At 42.6% G+C, this 19,072-nt stretch overlaps 1 protein-coding gene across 4 annotated transcripts in view; it reads left to right on the top strand.

Annotated features, from left to right (window-relative positions):
• cdk14 (cyclin dependent kinase 14) overlaps positions 1-19,072 on the top strand; it is a 237,020-nt gene that overhangs the window by 151,695 nt on the left and 66,253 nt on the right. For all 4 annotated transcript variants that reach the window (XR_014913714.1, XM_085422048.1, XM_085422049.1 and 1 more), the window contains 2 exons: positions 8,860-8,923; positions 13,904-13,952. Coding sequence is in view for 3 of the 4 variants with exons in the window: in XM_085422048.1 (XP_085278174.1) it covers positions 8,860-8,923; positions 13,904-13,952 (113 nt within the window). In the remaining variant the exon portion in view is untranslated. The remainder of the gene's footprint in view (positions 1-8,859; positions 8,924-13,903; positions 13,953-19,072) is intronic.

Raw genomic sequence — 19,072 nt, 5'->3', positions numbered from 1 at the left:
TGTGATAGCTTGTACATCATGTGACGTTTCTGGTCCCCAGAGAATGAATACACGTCCTCTTGATTTTTTTTAAATGCTAACTTTGTTTTTCTTAGTCATTCCAACCTGGTGGTCAGCGCAGCCACCCGCTGCAGTAAAATAAAACTTGCTGTAGATGCATTTGGAGGTACTAGCGATAGATAATCCACTTGATGAACTCTCTACTGAAGGCAGAGATTTAAGACGTTGCAGCAGTTCCAAACGTGCGGCGGCAGGAAGGGACAGGTGCAGACACGCTCTCTGAGGTATTACCATGAAAGGTTAGCATTTAGAAATGCTCATAAGGATCCAACAGTGATGTTGGACGTGTCACTTTCAATATAGCGAGTCCAAATTTAACTGATCATCCTCAGTTAATTCTTTGATGATGAGTCTGTGAGCTAACATGCTAGTTTTAGCACCTGTGCTGTGGAACAATCTCCCGATTGGCATCCGGGCATCTGATTCTATTCATTCTTTTAAATCACAGCTTAAAACATATCTTTTTAAACTTGCCTTCTCCACCTTTTAATTGCTGGTTTGTTTGTTTGTTTGTTTGGCTGCTGTGACCTATTGACCTCTTGTATTAATTCCCTCCTATCTTTCTATTGGTGTCTTTTATTATGGTGGTACAGCTTTTATCCTGCTATTACCCATGTGCTGTAGTCATTCTTATTGGTAGCTTTTATCTATGAACATAACTCGTTATTTTTATTTATCCGTTATCAATGTTTGAACCTTTTATTGTTTTATGTAAAGCACTTTGGTATGCCCAAGGCTTTTAAATGTGCTCTATAAATAAAGATTGTTGTTGTTGTTGTTTTAAGTCTTATTTAATACAACACCTTATTCATTTTGTAAGTTACTGTTGCCATTAGTGTCCAGCAATCCGGTCTTTTAAGCCTGACGTCATTAGCCAAACTCCGCTTCAAACAAACACTGCGGCATCACTGAGAATTACAAACTAAATTCTTTCATCTGTAATAAAATGATCAGCGTTGCTGCTTTACCAGGTGTAACTATGAAGTTTAACATCCAGGCATCCATGAAAACAGGATTTATTACATTTAACAGAGTTAGAAGTTAGCAGGAAGTCAGCTCGCTAGTTTCCATCTAAACATGATACAGTGGTCCCTCGCTATATAGCGGTTCACTTTTCGCGGCCTCGCTGTTTCGTGTCTCCTGTACAGTACAGAATGCGTTCAGCTCGTCAGATTTACATAAATCTTCGCTAGCAGAAGGTAACAAACACAACAATGTCGACGTCAAAGGATTGTAAGGCGCATTAAGCGAAACAAAACAGCGTTGGGTCTGTGTTTCCACAAGCCCCGCTAGTTTAGAGACTTATTCATCATGAAGAAAACAAGACAGTCAGCGATCAATCGATTTACTTTCAAGGGAGGCCTCGTCGGTATCTCAGGAACGCACTTCGAACCCTACCACAAAATGACCCCAAATCCGGCCTCCGCTTGCTGCCTTTTATTGGGAAAACAGTTCACACAATACACATCACAGCAAAAGCACCTCCCACTGTAAAACCCCCCCAATGGTTCTAAGACAAGGCACTATGTGTGTGTATGTGTACCTGTAAGCACCTGTATGCATGTACAAGAACGTGTGTGTGTGTGTGTGTGTGTGTGTGTGTGTGTGTGTGTGTGTGTGTGTGTGTGTGTGTGTGTGTGTGCGTGCATGCATGACTTCCTGCTCACCAAACGGATCATAAAAGCAGGAAGCTTACAACACAAGAAACAGATCTTTCAGATAGCATGCATCTGCAATAAAACCTCCCCCAGCACAGAGTGGCTGGAGAGGTGGTCAGGATCAAAGGAATGTCTTGATCCTATAGACTGAACTAAGACCTTACAAATTTAAGAAACACAATGACAACATTCAACAATTAGACTTAACAAACAGTCAAATAAGTCAAACTTCACTCAACTCATTCTTCTTGCTTCCTCCACTTCCGTACCATTGATTCATTAATGTTGAATCCTCTGGCAGCTGATCTATTCCCATGTTCTGGGCCTGAAAACACGGTTTGATCTTTGGTTTCATTCTATAATTACTGGACTTATTTTTCTACAGAGGCTTGAACTTTGAGAGTTTAAACAAGAGAGAAAAGTGTGAAAATGTTCATTCCTGTCAGAGAAAAGTGTAGAAAGTGTGTAGTGAGGGGATTTACAGCCTTAAAACATCTATAATAATCGTAAAAAAATAAAGTTCACCTATCACGGATTATTTTTAAAACGACGCAATAAACGAGGGAACACTGTATAGCATGTTCTGACTGAGAGAGTTCCTGGAAACATTCAAACATACAGCTCTGCTATCACTTCCAACATAAATGAAGACAGAAAACTAAACAGCAGTGACGTTTGCAGGGTTACTGAAGTTGGGCTAGCTGGTATATAATGATGTGCTATGTGATTGCTAGCGACACAGCTATGTTAGCATAACATTAGCACAGTGAAGCTGAAGGATGAACGCCAACTTTTTTCCACTCGATAAAAGTTAACGTGACGGATTCTGGTGGTCAGGGACAAATGCAATCGCACAGCAGGATGCTATACACGGGCCAAACTTCAGTCAGGAGAACAACTGAGATTATTCATCCACAATAGAAGGTTAGTCATTCATATACTGCTGCATTTGCTGGGCTGTAGTTACATCGTAAGGGTTTAAAAACTGAGCTTTAAAATGAACAGTGGTGATAAAAACCGAGAGAGGCTGACAGTGATCACTGACTGTTTTAGGGGCTTGTTCAGATGAAATAGAACAAGATACAAAACATTAAAACATGTTAAAAACACAACAACCTTCATAAACACAGAGTAGTTTGGACCTGGAAGCAGGATTGATACGTCGTCACTTAACAACTGGACAAAGCAATGTGACTCCATCACTAGTTTCAAGTCTTCTTAAATACAGCACGATGGTTGTTCTGTAGGTCACTGAGAGTAAAATACACACCAAAGTCAGAGTTAGATGGTGGCTACTTGGTGGTCGACGTGTCCCTTCCATTGTTGCTTGGATTGTATCCTCCCCTCTTCAGTCACTTCCACCTCTCACGGGTCACAGTCAGATTTAAAAAATCCAAGTGGCCAATGAACAAAAAGCCAAATGTCTTTGGCTCATGATTTTGAACATCGCCACAGTGTTGAGTGACATGATTTCGGCTGTATCCATGGTTTATATGCGCTCAGGCTTTTTAACTAAGATGTGAACTGTAAGGAACCTTTATAACATCATTGGCAGTCAGTGGAACCCTTTGAACCGTTTGAACATGGTTCCACACAGAACAGCTGTGAAGGAGTTCATTACAGCAGTGCAAAGGCACCGCATGGTGTCCAGAGGCCTGTTTATTTTGAGTGTGTTCCTGCTATGAAGTGTAAGCCGGTGCACATGTGAGCTGATCTACTCTCAGGAGAGAGCGGGAGGCTGCTGGGGAGATAAATAATGCCATTTCACCACCAGCCGCTGTGCCTGTGACATGAGCATCCATCTGCTGAAACCCAGACAGGATAGCCAGGGCTTACTGAACACATTCCACCCCGGCGCAGTGGGAGACAGCTGATCCACTTGGCTCTGGTTCTGATCCATTTGACCCCTGCCTGGAGGTGACCCCAATCTGCTTGGCCGTGACCAGGGATGGAGAGGAGCCAGGGGTGAGACTTGGGGTTTTGGAGCAGAGGAGAACATGAAGGCTGGGGTCAACTTTAGGACAATGGCAGAGAGCAAGGAAGGGAAAGTGGAGGAGGTGGGAGTGGGATGAATCCTGTACTGGGGTCAGTGCCGGTGCTTAACGTGGATTAAAGGATTGACCTCCCCCGAATCTCTAGGAACAGGAGGACGCAGGATAAAGTTCCATACTTCTTGGTTTGGGTGGTGTCTGTTTTTTTTCATACACGTTTATTTCTAAGCACATTTAAAAATACCACCCATTGGCTAAAAGTACTGTACCATTAGTAGAATAAAACAACTTCAATAAAAGTAATAGGGGGACTCAGTCTGGTCAGAGAGGTAAGGACCAGAAGGCAAAAGGTTTCAGTCTTCCCATTTGATCAGGTTTTTTCCCCGTGCGATTTGTGACCATCGACATTCCTTCTAGTCAGAAACACATTTCCAGATGAATAGAGAGGCAGGATAGGAGCGGTGGAGTTGGAGCAGCTTTTAAGGGTAAATGTTATCTTGCATAATACTCAGTTGACAGTTATGGTATCACTGCACTGTGTTGTGTTGCTGTACTGGAGGAAAAGGTTTCTGGATTTTACAGATGTGCTTGTTGTCTGCAGGTGTCAGGGTGGCTGACAGGAGAAGCTGCAGTCGTGCTTCAGGCGGGTTCACATTAATGCTAATGACACGTTTGTGCTCGCTCTCAAACCTGTGACGGGTCTATGCTAGAACACTAGAATGGTGACACTATACTGTATTTTTGGGGACTTTGTGACGTTGTAATAAATTCACATCCTTTGGTGGAAGGATCTACAACAGCGGTCTCCAACCTTTGTTGCGCCACGGACCGGTTTATGCCCGACAATATTTTCACGGACCGGCCTTTAAGGTGTCGCGGATAAATACAACAAAATAAAACTAGTGCCGGTACAGAAAAAAAGAAGATTTATTCATAACACATGTAAAAGACCCAGGAAAACCGAGTTAACGATCAAAACGTTAACCAAATAACGCTGAAAACCGATAAAACCCTGAAAACCACACATTTCACACCTGAGCCTCAACTCTTGCGGCCCGGTACCAAACGACTCACGGACCGGTACCGGTCCGAGGCCCGGGGGTTGGGGACCACTGCTCTACAGTAACAACAGCAAAAAGTTAGGTCCAATCTGCTGGGCATGCTGTCGGATCCATTGGGGATGAGAGGCATGATGTGCAGCATGATGGGAGAAATCAACACTTTCAACATGAAAACTTAAACTGGGGATAACAAATAAGAAAACCTTTTAACTTTTTAACTTTTTTTATCTTTAATGTTATATTATAACCTGTAATTATGCTGCAGATTATAAATCTTATAGTCCACACAAAAACACTACAAACAGTAAATGGAAAATGAGATCGCCTCCACATCATTTTATGATGATATTTTTATCATTGTGTTTGTTGTTTAACCTGAGTAACACTTTAACACTCACAAACTGGACTGTTTCTCGCATCCAGCAATACTGAGGAAGATATCTCATTTACATTTAAATCACCAAATCTGTTTTGTGGAGAGAAAAATGTTTTCCCTCGTGTACGTGTGCTGCTCTGTGTGCAGGTCTGTCCAGCACAGCACTGACACACATAGCATGTCTGACACTAAGAGCAGCAGAAGCAATTGTTTCCCAGTCGGGATGGACACACACACACACACACACACACACACACACACACACACACACACACACACACACACACACACTGTACTCTGCAGTATATCACTGTGATATCAGAATCTGAACTAATTCACATTAACTGCAAGAAGCCAGGTTATATTTAGTCTTTTGTTTTAAACGTTTCTTAATTTCAGGTAAATAAATCCTGTTTTTAGCTTTCGTAGCACAGATTAGGCAGGACGAGCATCTTGTAGCCCTCCGGCTCACTCAGTCTCAGCCTTTTTTTAGTTTCATATGTTGCAGTTTTATAAATATTCAGTAACAGTAGCACTGGGTAAAGCAGATTTATTTGAGGTTTGATTATTCCTGCGCCCCCTTCTGGATAGATGAAACTATGCACCTGGTTTCCACACCTGCTCTGCAGCAGTTCCAGCTGGCCCTGGTCTGACTTTTCAATCAGCACTCCTGGGTCTTCAGTAGAGGAAAGTCTAAGAATATACTCTGCTGCTCGGCATGGAGATTTTGATTTTAGAAGACATGGCTGATCCTTTTATGATACTAAGTTCACATTATGGGAAATGTTTTCTGAGTGTGACCCATGGAGAAACTGACTGAAACAAATCAGCTGCTTTAGGACAAACAGCCTGCAGACACCGCTCAGTCCTTTACATGTTGTAGCTGTTTACTGTCACCAGGGGGCAGTGTGCAAACCATCAGAGGTTGTTTTTGTTGTTTTTCTGTGCTTCTCCTGTAAATTCTGCTCTTGATCCAGTGTTGGACGTACACACAGAATCATCCACAGTGAGCCACACGCTGTTCGGCTTTGTGGGCTGAAACAGGGAGCCGTGGAAAAGTATGTGGTGCTACTGCTGTGTGGGCGACGCTGGCTTGTGCCGTTGTTGGTTCATCAGCCAACCACTGCGAATAGCGAGCTCCTAACGTTCAATGAGAACCACTGAAAAGCGTCCTCTGCACTCTCTGATGTTTTTCTCTCCGATGTTTCTCCCATTCTTGATAAACTCTGGACTGCACAGGTGCACATTTGCATCGCTCCTCTGTGGCCTCCCTGTAGGCTCTCCATAGACAGATATCTATCCCAACGGTCACAACGCTGTACCGCAAATTAAGCATAACCCATCCCAGATATGCCAGCTGTCTTGTTCACTGCGAGGAGCCTGTTTGACCCGTTCATTGTCTCGCCACGTCTCTCTAACCTCTTCATTCTGTCTGGCAGCATGAACAGAATTAAGAGCGTCGCTGTGTGAAGGTCAGACATACTGTTTGTGTCTGGCCAAATGGGTGGTCTGTAACCTCGCTGCTGGGGGGTTTAATATATGTATGTGTGGCAGAGTATGAGTGCAGCGTGCAGGGTTGTGACCTGTGACCTCACAGGGATTCTCTTTATATGCTCTGTCTTTGTCTCCATACACTCTCCACACATTCCCTCATATTCAGAGATGTGTAGAGACCAAACCTGCCCCCCCTGATGGATTATCCCGTCCTCCATTTCAGCAGGCTGTTTCATATATCCATTACTCTATATGTGCAGGCATGGCAATCTACTGCCTGAGCAAAGATGGAGGGGTGTGGGGTTTTATTTTCCCATGTGGGACATACAGAGGGGGGATTGTGCCCCACAGGAAGCCAGCAGCCGTTATTTGTCCAAAACATCCATCTCTGCGCTGAAGTTGGAAAAGCCTTGGAGCGAAAGTAGTAGGTCCTTGTGACTGACCTCCTTTATTCCATTTTTGCTTGTGTCATCACATTAAGACTGAGCTTAGAATGTGCCCGAGAGCCGTGAAGCTGTGCACACATGTGGTCTATTGTCTTTAAAAGAGCATCGTCGTGCACAGTGGCAGTGATGAAGTCACACGTCATCATCACCATTAAAGAGTTAAAAAGTAAAACATGACTACTATGTGGTGAAACAGCTGTATTGATAGCTTAACAACAAGATCTGTGAACTGGAGACGATCTGCAGACTATGAGATTGTAGCAAGTCTTAAACAGTTTTCGATCAGCGTGTCCTCCATCGTCCACCCTACAACCATCACACACTTTCATCTCATGCTCATTATTGTTATAGCACATTAGCTGTACTGTGTTCATTGTTCATTGGGGGTTATTGATCATCTGGTTGAGGGACCACCACGGAGAAGTGTTAAGCGAGCTCACGGATGACTGACTAGACCCTGAGCTGTGCTGCTGCTCGTCTGCTTCCCCGGCATGATGTCCTCATAAAGACTCTGACATTCACATCCAGCCCTCCACCCAGCTCTCCCTCTCCACTTCAAAGGCCACAGAACTGATACATCAATAATGCAAAATGACTCCAGCTCTGCCAGCCAAACTCAGATCCTGTCACGTGGCCCCTCAGTCACCCCTCTAACACTCACGACCTCATGTCCTGCTAAACCCACCCACCCATCTTATCATGATCACGCTCATAGAAATCCATTCTCTGACAGCTTCTATCAGGGGGAAGTGCAGTTTTCAGGTGATGCTCACCAATCTAGCGTTAGTGGAAGACAGATCTAACGATGGAGGTCAGTGGTGAGGACTAACTGAAGGATTTTGTACTGCTTTCAGCGATGAAGCAGTCAGTGTACTCCCTTCTGTTCTTAGCCAGAGTCTTACCTTGTGTGAACATTGCTTCCAAACACATTTAAAAATGCAACGGTGAAACATTTTTAATGAAGTTCAGTGTGGAACCACCTTTCCTCAAGTTCCACTCCAGGCTGCTTTATGGTCCCCTACTGCCGTCTGGTGGACGTTTCTATTATTGCAACTAGACTAAAGCGTTAATGTCCACACACAAGCTCCAGACCTTTTAGAAATGCTTTTGATTTTCTTGATTAAATAAAATATTGTCCTTTTAAGCACATCATTTGTCTTGTTGTGTTTTGGAACTGTTGAGAATCTGAGTCACTAAAGCGACACACCCGAGTCAAAGGAATGGGCGAAGCATCATCAGCTGTTTAATCACATAAAGTTGTGGAGAGACACTCAATTTTTGCTTTTCTTTGTCTGTCATCTGAAACTAATTTATCCCACAGTGCACCTACACTGTGTGTTTGCACGGAGGGACGAGACATGCAGCAGTTCCACACTTCTACCATATGAGTTTGTTGTAGATCAGACCAAGCGGGCAATCTGGAAGCTATTATGTTGTTATGGTATGATGGATCACGTCAAAGGCATGTCCGCTGCTCTGTATTCGATCACCCTAAAGCCAGGTTGTGTGCGTGAGAGCTCCATTTCCCAGAAAAGATGCACTTATTGTGACTGTTGCCAAAGAAAGGAGACGCCTTTGTACTGGAAGTTTATCATGTGAACTCACATCAGCAGTCAGCTGTAATACTTTATATAGTGTTTAACCACAAAGTAACCTGTTATATTTGCAGTTAAAACAGATATGATGCAAATGCTTATAAAGAACATGTGTGTCATTCTCCGTCAGGTTAACATGATCCTAATCATCACTTTTCCTTCTTTGTGTCTGTTTCAGGTCCTTGGCACTCCCTCTGAGGATATGTGGCCTGGTGTTAACTCCCTGCCTCACTTTAAACCAGGTAATTACCAGATCTTAGTATAGTTTTAATATACACACTGGCAAAAATCATGGCATGCATGATTAACTCTGTCTCTGTGGTGTAAGTCTGATGTTGTAGCAGTGCTACCCTGAAGATACATAGATCACATAAAAACAAAGGAGAGTGTTGGAGGAGGACTGAGGCCATTTGTTGTGACCATTGTATGGCTGCTGTTAGCATACAGCTTGCTTTTGCACAGGCATCAACACTTTGTACAATAAAATCTAACAAGATGCTAAAGAGTTAGCCTGAAACCGTATCTATGTAATAGATGCTATAATACTGCCGCTATGCATAAATTTTACTGTCATTAGTATCTTTAGTTGTTTGGTGTGCGGTTAAAGATAGCCTCTATGCTAACACTTTAGGCTATCTAATTCTGACTGACGGGGCGGGCAGATTGATCCAAATATCGATAATATCGATATCAATGCCGGTGCTGCTGACTGAAAGCAGGTGTCCTGCTAACTCTTCAGTCTACAGAATCAGAACGACAGATAACAAGATCACATTTTAGTGTCCAGGTTTTGAGGAAAGCCGCAGAAGCTGTTGCGACTTGGTTGTCACGCTGTTGTGTGCATTCTCAGAACTCCAAAGCTTATCATGAATATGAGGCAACACTGCCACCTACCAAAAGCTCACTGTACCCCATTAGTGCACCAGCAGCAGAAGAGGGGGTGGCAGCCATGCCTTCTGGGAGCTCATTAGGGCTTTTTAGATAGGACATGAATAGAGGGACTGCAGAAGAGCTGGAGCTGAGAACAGGGGACAGGCGAGGATGGACATCAAGAGGGTTAGCGCGAGGGTTCGGGGTAGTGAGGCATCACAAAGCTACAGTATGTGACCCAGCCTCTTATCTCCAGTGGCCAATTAGAAACCTACTGGGGTGGCTTTCGTGGTCACATGCACATACAACCCATACTAATGTGACTTTGCATCCTGTGGCCACAGCGACAGTTGGCTCTTGTTAGCCTCTCGCACACTGTGTTGCACAGCTGTGCTGCTGTCTCACCCACACAAATGTACACACATGCCCGGCTTTGGCTGGCTCCAGCCTGCGAGCGCCGCGTCTCTTCATATGACGAGTGCATGTTCAGGGCTTCTTGTGGCTGCGCTCTCAACAAACACGGGAAAAAGTGAGACGCTTGTGAAGCCCTGTAATGCCTCTGAGTGCACATCAATTACAACCTGAGTGCAGACACACAGTGAATGAGAGGATAATGCAGGAGCAGTTTTTAAGCACAAGGGAGAAATTGAACTATAATCTCCTGGAAGTGCACTTCAGGTCTAATCTGAAATCTTCTAATCTACACTGTGGCAGGAATAAAGTTCATGTTTTTCTTTGGACATCGACTGTTTTTTTACTCATTTTCTAGGCTTTGTATCTGACCAGTTTTAGAGGATTTGTGTTTGCTTGGTTGTTTCTCTCATTTATTAATCACTTTAGGTAAAAACGTGCTCACGGCATAAACTGATCTTAGACAATCTTTAGGTACTTTGTTATTAGCAGCATGTTGTTTCAACAATAACACAGTTTGTCATCCATGAAATAGCCCCAACAAGATGATTCTTAAGAGTTACTAGCAAAAAAAACTTAAGAAGTCTTAGTAGGTGTGTCCTTAAAAAATCAGAGGAAACTGGAGGATCAAAGAAGAAGTGCCCAAAAGATGAACCACAGCAGGAGAACGGTAATCCTTAATGATAGCAGGTGTTATACTACAGCTATAGCCTCCATAATCTGAATGATATTGTGTTGTATGCTAACACTTTCACAAAACTGAATGACAGGCTAGCCGACATAAGCAGATAAAGAGATGGACATATGAATAAAGCAGATCACTAGCAGAGCTCATTAAAACAAATATAATGGAAATCACAGCTGAGTAGCTGCAGTGGCTCTGTGGAGATATTGTGTGCAGACCAGCAGTGGATGGTGCTGAAACAAAACCAGTCTCTGCTGACACACTGAGTGGTAAAGAGTTAGGTCTGTGATTAAAGTGTGAAGACAGATGCAAAGACAAACTACTTGAGTATTTTTCTTTAGGTTTGTAACAATAAAAATCTGTTACTGACTTTGATTTTTTGCAGTATTTGAAACGTGTATAGATACAAACGAGCGTCTACATGTCTGACGCTGCAGTGAGCAGCAGGTGGCAGTGTTGCGTCAGTCTGCAGAGTTTCCTCAGCAGGACTGAGCTCCTCTCAGCCGCCCGTTGTCCAAAAACACACGACTGCTGTGCCGAGGATCCGTCACATATTTCTCTGTTACTTCCACATAAATTCTGCAGCACCTTCCTGTCTTTCTTTTCTGTCCCGCTCCAACCTGAATACATCGCTGCACTTTCAGACACGATGCTGCGGCTTGGCCTTGAGTGAAGGCGCCGCTTTTTTTTTCACATTTTTGTGGGAATGAAAAGGTTCCACAGATACTTCCTCACTTCCAGCCATATCTCCCTTTAGCTGCCTCCCGCCGCTCTTGGTCTCAGTCATGGTCCAGCTCAGACTGCGTATCTGAAAATGAAACCTTGAAGGGAGGGCGCATATAAAACCTGCAACACAGCTGCACAGTGCACACAGGTACAAACATGCAGACAGTCTGACCAACACCTCAGACACAGTATAATGAAGGTTCTGGTTGATTTGAGCTGTGATTCTGACATATTAATGAATACATTTCAATAATCATGTTTTGTGGTATTTAAAGAAAGGACTAACATTTGCACCAGTATGCTCGAAATATCCAAAATTATGACTATTTTGAAGCATGCATGTTTTACCAGCACAGCCTGGCTCCACCCCTCCTCCTGCTGATAGCTGGAGCCGTCTCCCCTGGTGCTCAGCGAGCTCTGGTCAGCTCACGCCGGCGCACCTGACACCAGCCTGGGCGACAGGACCCACTGCTGGCTGTCTTGCAAGCTGCAGGCTGATGCTGGAACAGGCTGTCTGGTTGCAGGCTAGCTGGATCAGGCCAACAGTGTGGGAGTCCAGACGGACTAGCTCACTGGGTGGCTGGCTAGCTTGTACAGTAGCTGACTGCACGCCAACATGGCAGTTTTGGCTGTAATTAAGAGAAGAGCGCTGAGCCTTCACACATTCACAGCATAGCGATCATAGCTGCAGAAGCACGCAGACACTGCTTCACCAAACTCCTCTTGCAAATATGACAATTTAATGTGGTTTGGCCTTGACGCAGAGGCACATAGTTCACACTGCATTGCTCAAGAGGATTTCATTCATTTTCCAGTCCTCATTTTGGCAAACTAATACACAAAGCAACACTTTGTGTGATAACATTAAGCTGTTTTGCCTGGTCGTCGCAGGCCTTCACTACAGCACACATTTTTAAGATTTCAGACAAAGAATTAATTACATTGACTGTGGCTGCATTCCTTTAAGATGATCCGGTGAACTGTCCGGCACAGCTCAGTCTGAGGAGCACAGTGTTGAAGGTATAACTTACAGTGACAGGCCAGCTTTGTACAACATTGCATGTATATTTGTGTTTGCACTTTTCATGAGTGTGATTGTATAATGCAGGAACTTGCCTTTGTGGCAAACTGTTAGCTTTGGTTTTAAAATGTGGGACCGAAAAATGTATTTCCGGATGAGGTGCTGCCTGCAGAGCCAGAGAACCAAAGAAGATTGAGATGGATCCCAAACTAACCTCTGGGTGGTCTTGGGTCGATTTGTGCCATTTTTCATTGTTCGTATACACGCCATTTGCACTGTGTTGAATGGAATATAGCGAAAGTCTGCAAAAAAAAGTTTGGTCACATTTACTGTTAAAATTTCAGTATGACTTCCGGAAATTAGCTTCAGTGGCTAAGCTACAGACAAACTTACACTACTGGTCTTAGTGGTCGATTTGTGCCCCATTGAAACCCATTATAAACGCTATTTTTCACTGCAGATTAATTACGGTTAAAGGGATCGTGATCGTTCCACCTTCAGTCTTTGTGGGGAGCTTGCCAGCAGCTGGCCGCCTGGAGGGCTTTTTATGCTCCTGCAAAAAAAAAAAAAAGTGGATCGAAATACATGTTGGTGCTAACCCTAACCCTAACCCTTAAAACAACGAAACTATAATTAAAACTTTGTATGAATATTTCAGGGAGAAGTAGTTTTAAAAGACTGGCTAATTTAAAGTGGAAAGAAATATTAATATATAATCTTTTTATAGCACTTTTTATGGCGTGGTTGATTTGTGGCTCTAAGACCAATAGTGTATGCATTTTTCTAGGACCTCCCAGAGGCTAAATGTATTTAAGCTTTTGATTGTGGTTCACATGAAGCTGCAGTTAAAGTCTGACAAGCTAGTTACTGCAGCACTAACCGATTCAAAGTACTTGCTTTACCAAAATATATCTTTTTGCAGGTTTTGAGATGTTTTACTGCCATTTTTATACCGCAAATGCTCAGTTTGATGCAGTTTCTTTTGACGTGTGTCTCTATAGGACATGATCATCAAAGATAAACAGCCCCTGCTATGTGTCCAAATCTAAGAGGTAGCCAATCAAAAGGGAGCTGCCTTAAAGCAATAGGAACTAAAAGCACCGAGGTTATGTTTATTTCTTTTTTATTATTTTGATTTGAATCTTGCAGAACTACTCTAGTAGAATCCAAGAATAAAAATATGGAAGTGAAAATGGCCCGATTTGAAAAAGACAGAAACACAATAGCAACACTGCAGCAGTGAGCTGTGCTGGGTGGAGATTAGCAGCCAATTAACACAAGGGAAGATCTGAAACTAGGCGGCCTTCTCTGTGAGGCTAAGCTAAGGCCCTGCCACTATTTGAAAAATCGTAGTTTGCAATTAATTATTGCAGCATCTATGTCTCGTAATTTGCTGAGACGTGCACGTAGAAGTTTGGTTTGAAGGTGTTTTAGCAGGTGTGTGTCATTAACCCAGCAGCAGCTCTTAGTGCAGCCATTTAATTGCTTGTTGTTTTTTTCTCGTTGCAGACCGCTTTACAGTGTACAGCGCAAAGAAGCTCAGACAAGCTTGGAATAAGTAAGTGAGCTGTGTGTGTGTGTGTGTGTGTGTGTGTGTGTGTGTGTGTGTGTGTGTGTGTGTGTGTGTGTGTGTGTGTGTGTGTGTGTGTACAAGCCTGCATGCAGCATTACTGCAACATCATATGTGTGACTTGTGTTGTGCGACATCAGGCAGGAAAAGGGCAGGGCTTGGCAGTCAGGGCTTCTCCCAGATGTGTGCCACTGTTTGCCCCAGGCGTACATCTGGAGTGGAGACAACGGTGGGCAAAAGGGGAGTGTGACTGTTTTCCAGAGGGAATTTGAAATAAGCAGCAGGGAAGTGATTTCTATAAAACTCCAGCTGTCTATTCAGCTACAATCACAAAGTATAGCTGCTGGAACGAAGATTCGTCGTCACTAACTAAAGCCGTCATCACACAGGACGCTAAGACCTGCGTGCCTCCTGTGATTTGGAATAATTACACAGGTCATCCTTAATCCCCAGAGAATCTGCTGCGCCTCTAATCTGGAAAGTAAAGAATCTGCCACAAATTACTTCCCATGATGTGCCAAACATTCTGCCGCTGTATGAATTATCGCCAGAGTCATCTGCATCAGTGTATTTTATTTTATAATGATAACTGTCAATAACAAGATTCAAAGCTAGAAAACATGCCCTCAGTGTGTGCTCTTTAGTGCCAGGACATGAAAACCAGGGAGTTCGTTTCGAATTTACACTTGGATTTTTATCTTTGGACAGTAAGTCCTAAAACCTGGAAATGGTTTTTCAGCTTCTGCTTCCCTCATCTTCAAATCACTGATCTTTCTGGATGAGTTCTTGGTTAGATGTCTTTATTCAGTGTAACCCTTACATGTTTTCACAGTTTCTCATATAATATGCATTTGTTAACAAGTGGATCAGAGAGAGTACAGACATCGTTGAGGACATTTAATGTCGTATGATACAAAATACAAACGTTTCGTGGTGATGACGCTGACTTCTACCTCAATGGTCTCATTTACTTTAGATCCTAATGTTGCTGTTTTACTTCTGACGATGTGTATTCATGCTTCAAACTGTTATTTCTCCTTATGTGAAGCTAATGTTACACGATAATGCAGAAGCATGGCTCTTTGTTAAGGGGGCCACAGTGATGCTAACGTCTGGGATGACATACAAAACATCATCCCTGCAGCACTTATTTCATGCTCCACGCCGTCGTGTTCTCCTGGCTGCAGTTATACATTTTACCCCCAAATTAATATCGACCCTTTCACACGTAGTGGGCACTACAGTGGACAGCTATTCAACGGCTGTTTTCTTGTCACTCTAAAAACTAAAACTGACATTTTTACATTTTTAAACCAGTCAAATCTGTTCAATATACTTGATCAATTGAATAACTAAAGCTTAAACATATGAAGTTGAAATGAATAATTGTAGTTGTTACACAAACATGAAATATAGATATATTTTTGTTCCATTTATTTAATATTGTAAACTGAACGTAATCAAAATTGTACTTAATACTAACATTCAAATATGAATGTTATTATATTTCACTGGTAGTCTAAGTCTAAACCAGACCAACTGATATGTAGTCGTGTGTTTCATAATACATGTGTGAAAAATGACCACATGTTAACATTTTTCCAAATGAAAAATGTATTTTCATAAACACGGCAATAACTCGAAATAAACAAGCACTAAAAAGACAAGAGCCTTTCCCCTTTTAGCTCAAAGCCTCACATACCTGAAGGATGAATGTCAAACCAGGAGCGCAAACACAAACGCTCAGAGTATTTAAAAAACAAAATGAATAAAACAAAGGCTCATGGTACTCAATTACTCCACGTTATCGTGTTTTACTTACACTTTTCAGTTGTAGTTGCTGACAATAAATAATATTGATTTGAATAATTAATGATTTTAGAACAAGATACTGATGAGTATAGATACATAATTCTCAAATATTTAGATTCACTTTTAAACAGAAATATTAGGCACATGCAAAGAAGGTATTCTGTGAACCACATACTGAATTTTTTGTCTGAGATAAATGTAAATAAATACCTTAATTAACACAAACACATATGTTAACATTTTAGACATTTATTTCAGCTCATCAAACTCAAATAATTACTAAAAGGATATTCACAGAGTCTATCAGGCTCATCTAACTTATATTTATAGTAATATTTACTAAGCCTCTGAATTACTTTTTAGAGTGTATTTGTGTCAGTGTTGATGGTATACTTGCACATAAACCACTACGTTGAACACTGATGTGCCACTCCATACTAAATTCATAAGTCAGAACGTCTGTTGTCCACCTAAGTGGACATGTAACAAACTCTTTGAAAAGTACATTTAAAAAATAAAGTTCAAAAATCTTTTTTTCATGCCTAAAGATGGATAAAAATCCTGATTGAGGTTGTCATAATTCATGCATGAAAGGGTTCATAATATAAACTGATTAGTAACTGAAACACTTGGGATTTTAAGCTTATACGCTGGGTTGTAACATCAGCTGGGGATATCAGTTTGACCCCAACACTTACAGTTAATTGCTCATTGGCTGGTTGGTGTTTTATATGGTATGAAATTCGACGTGTTTCTGAGAGGCTTACTTTAGGATCCAAATATCAAAGAGTTGATCCACAAGTTCTCAGAGTAAGTATTTCAGTTGGATGGGTTTGATTTGAAAGCAACTAATGTAGAGTATAATGATTTTAATAGAAGGATCCTTTAACCTCCTGAGACCCGAACTCTTCCACTGCAGCATTTTTAATTTCTCTTTGCTATTCGGGCTGATTGGGACCCGATGAATGTAAAAACAAAGAATTACCAGATTTTTTTTTTTACTTTATTTTTGTTTTTAAGAAAAATCAGAGCCACATATGAAGATATTCGTTTAAAATGTTGATAGAACAGTAGCAGGATAATGTCCTTGTAAGTGGATATCAGGCAAAATTGAGTATTTTGGTCTAGATAACCCAAAATGTGATGTCCACATATGTGGACGCCAGGTCCTAGGAGGTTAAAGAAGTGAACTGAAGCATCCGAGGACAAATGAAAAGCAGACATAAATGTTAGCTGCGGTGGATTCCTCGGTCCCTCCCAGTCTCCTGATTTTCTCGAGTCCAGGAGGAAATAAAAATTTGCAGAAAGAAAGTGAGGTGGAATGTTAATGGCCATCACTTCCTCTCAACTGCCTTTCATCACAGTCCAGGGAACGGTGAATTCGATATGAACTCGCTATGTCCTGCCCTGAGACTTGGCTCACCCCCTCGTGCTCTCTGTGTTTCTGGTTTCCATCAGCCATTTTTCTCTGCTGCACTGTTTTTCTTCCAGCTGTGAAAATGCGGACGGCTGATGGACAGGAAATCAATCTGTGTCTATGGGGGTTTTATGTGTTTGTGTGCTTTGACGTGTATTGTAGTACAGTTGTTTCCCCCAAAGGCCAGAGGCAAAGTTTTTGTTAAAGCACTGCATTTAAAGTCTGTGTCACAGGTGACAAGAGTACAAAACACGGCGCTGTGGTCAGGTCGCAGCAACAACAGCAGCTTTGAAATGAAAGGTTTTTGTTGAAATGCAAATGAAATGTAAACCAGATCTTTTCCTCACTTCACACCAACTGCTGCTAGGGCCTAAAAATACACTCAGCGGACACTTCATTAGTTACACCTCGTCAGACCTTTTTTGTGGCATAGATTCAAAATGGACGGTGGTTCCTCAAAGATCTGTACATGCATGATGTGGCTCGACCGTTCCAAAGGTTTGAGTTTATATCTGGTGACTGCTGATGTCTGATTGGCCAGTTTGAGATGATTTGAACATGTGACATGGTGCATTATCCTGTTGGAAGCAGGGGTGTGAAACGTACGGCCCGCGGGCCACATCTGGCCCATTAAAAATGTCATATTATTAATATCCCAACAGTACGTGGGAGACGAAACTTCAGCCCTGCTGTGAATCCATGCAGGCAGGGGTGCGACACACCATGTGGCCAATCACACGCAACGACACACTGGGATCATACCATTGTGTGAAAGAAGGAAGGGGGGCAGACGTTCTGTGGTACGGGCCAGAGAGACGTGAAGCCCGATTTAAAGACAAGCGTGTCGAGAGAAGTGAATAAATGAGTTAAAACGTAAAATTATCATCTGTCTGCATGTCAGTGATATCGAGTGTCTAAATGAGTCTCGCAGGCCCGAACGTGCGCTGGAAGCCATTTATAATTCTTGTTTGATCTGCCGCTCAACACAAACAACCACAAGCAGAAATCTTTACTTTTAACTGTATTTGCACAAGTTTTGCAGTTTTTTCCTACAAATTTCCCTTATGGCCGTTCATACAGTGGGGCAAAAAAGTATTTAGTCAGCCACCGATTGTGCAAGTTCCCCCACTTAAAATGATGACAGAGGTCAGTAATTTGCACCAGAGGTACACTTCAACTGTGAGAGACAGGATGTGAAAAAAAAATCCATGAATCCACATGGTAGGATTTGTAAAGAATTTATTCGTAAATCAGGGTGGAAAATAAGTATTTGGTCACCTCAAACAAGGAAAATCTCTGGCTCTCACAGACCTGTAACGTCTTCTGTAAGAAGCTTTTCTGTCCCCCACTCGTTACCTGTATGAATGGCACCTGTTTGAACTCATCATCTGTATAAAAGACACCTGTCCACAGCCTCAAACAGTCAGACTCCAAACTCCGCCATGGCCAAGACCAAAGAGCTTTCGAAGGACACCAGGAAAAGTATTGTAGACCTGCACCAGACTGGGAAGAGTGAATCTACAATAGGCAAGCAGCTTGGTGTGAAAAAATCAACTGTGGGAGCAATCATCAGAAAATGGAAGACATACAAGACCACTGATAATCTCCCTCGATCTGGGGCTCCACGCAAGATCTCATCCCGTGGGGTCAAAATGATCATGAGAACGGTGAGCAAAGATCCCAGAACCACACGGGGGGACCTGGTGAATGACCTGCAGAGAGCTGGGACCAAAGTAACAAAGGTCACCATCAGTAACACACTACAACGGCAGGGAATCAAATCCCGCAGTGCCAGACGTGTTCCGCTGCTTAAGCCAGTGCATGTCCAGGCCCGTCTGAAGTTTGCCAGAGAGCACATGGATGATACAGCAGAGGATTG

The sequence above is a fragment of the Rhamphochromis longiceps genome, linkage group LG11, assembly GCF_057381845.1.
Source record: "Rhamphochromis longiceps isolate RC_006_pf linkage group LG11, R_longiceps_female_GT1.1, whole genome shotgun sequence".
NCBI lineage: Eukaryota > Metazoa > Chordata > Actinopteri > Cichliformes > Cichlidae > Rhamphochromis > Rhamphochromis longiceps.
The sequence above is the reverse complement of the archived record's forward strand: the minus strand, read 5'-3'. Positions and strand labels throughout refer to the sequence as shown.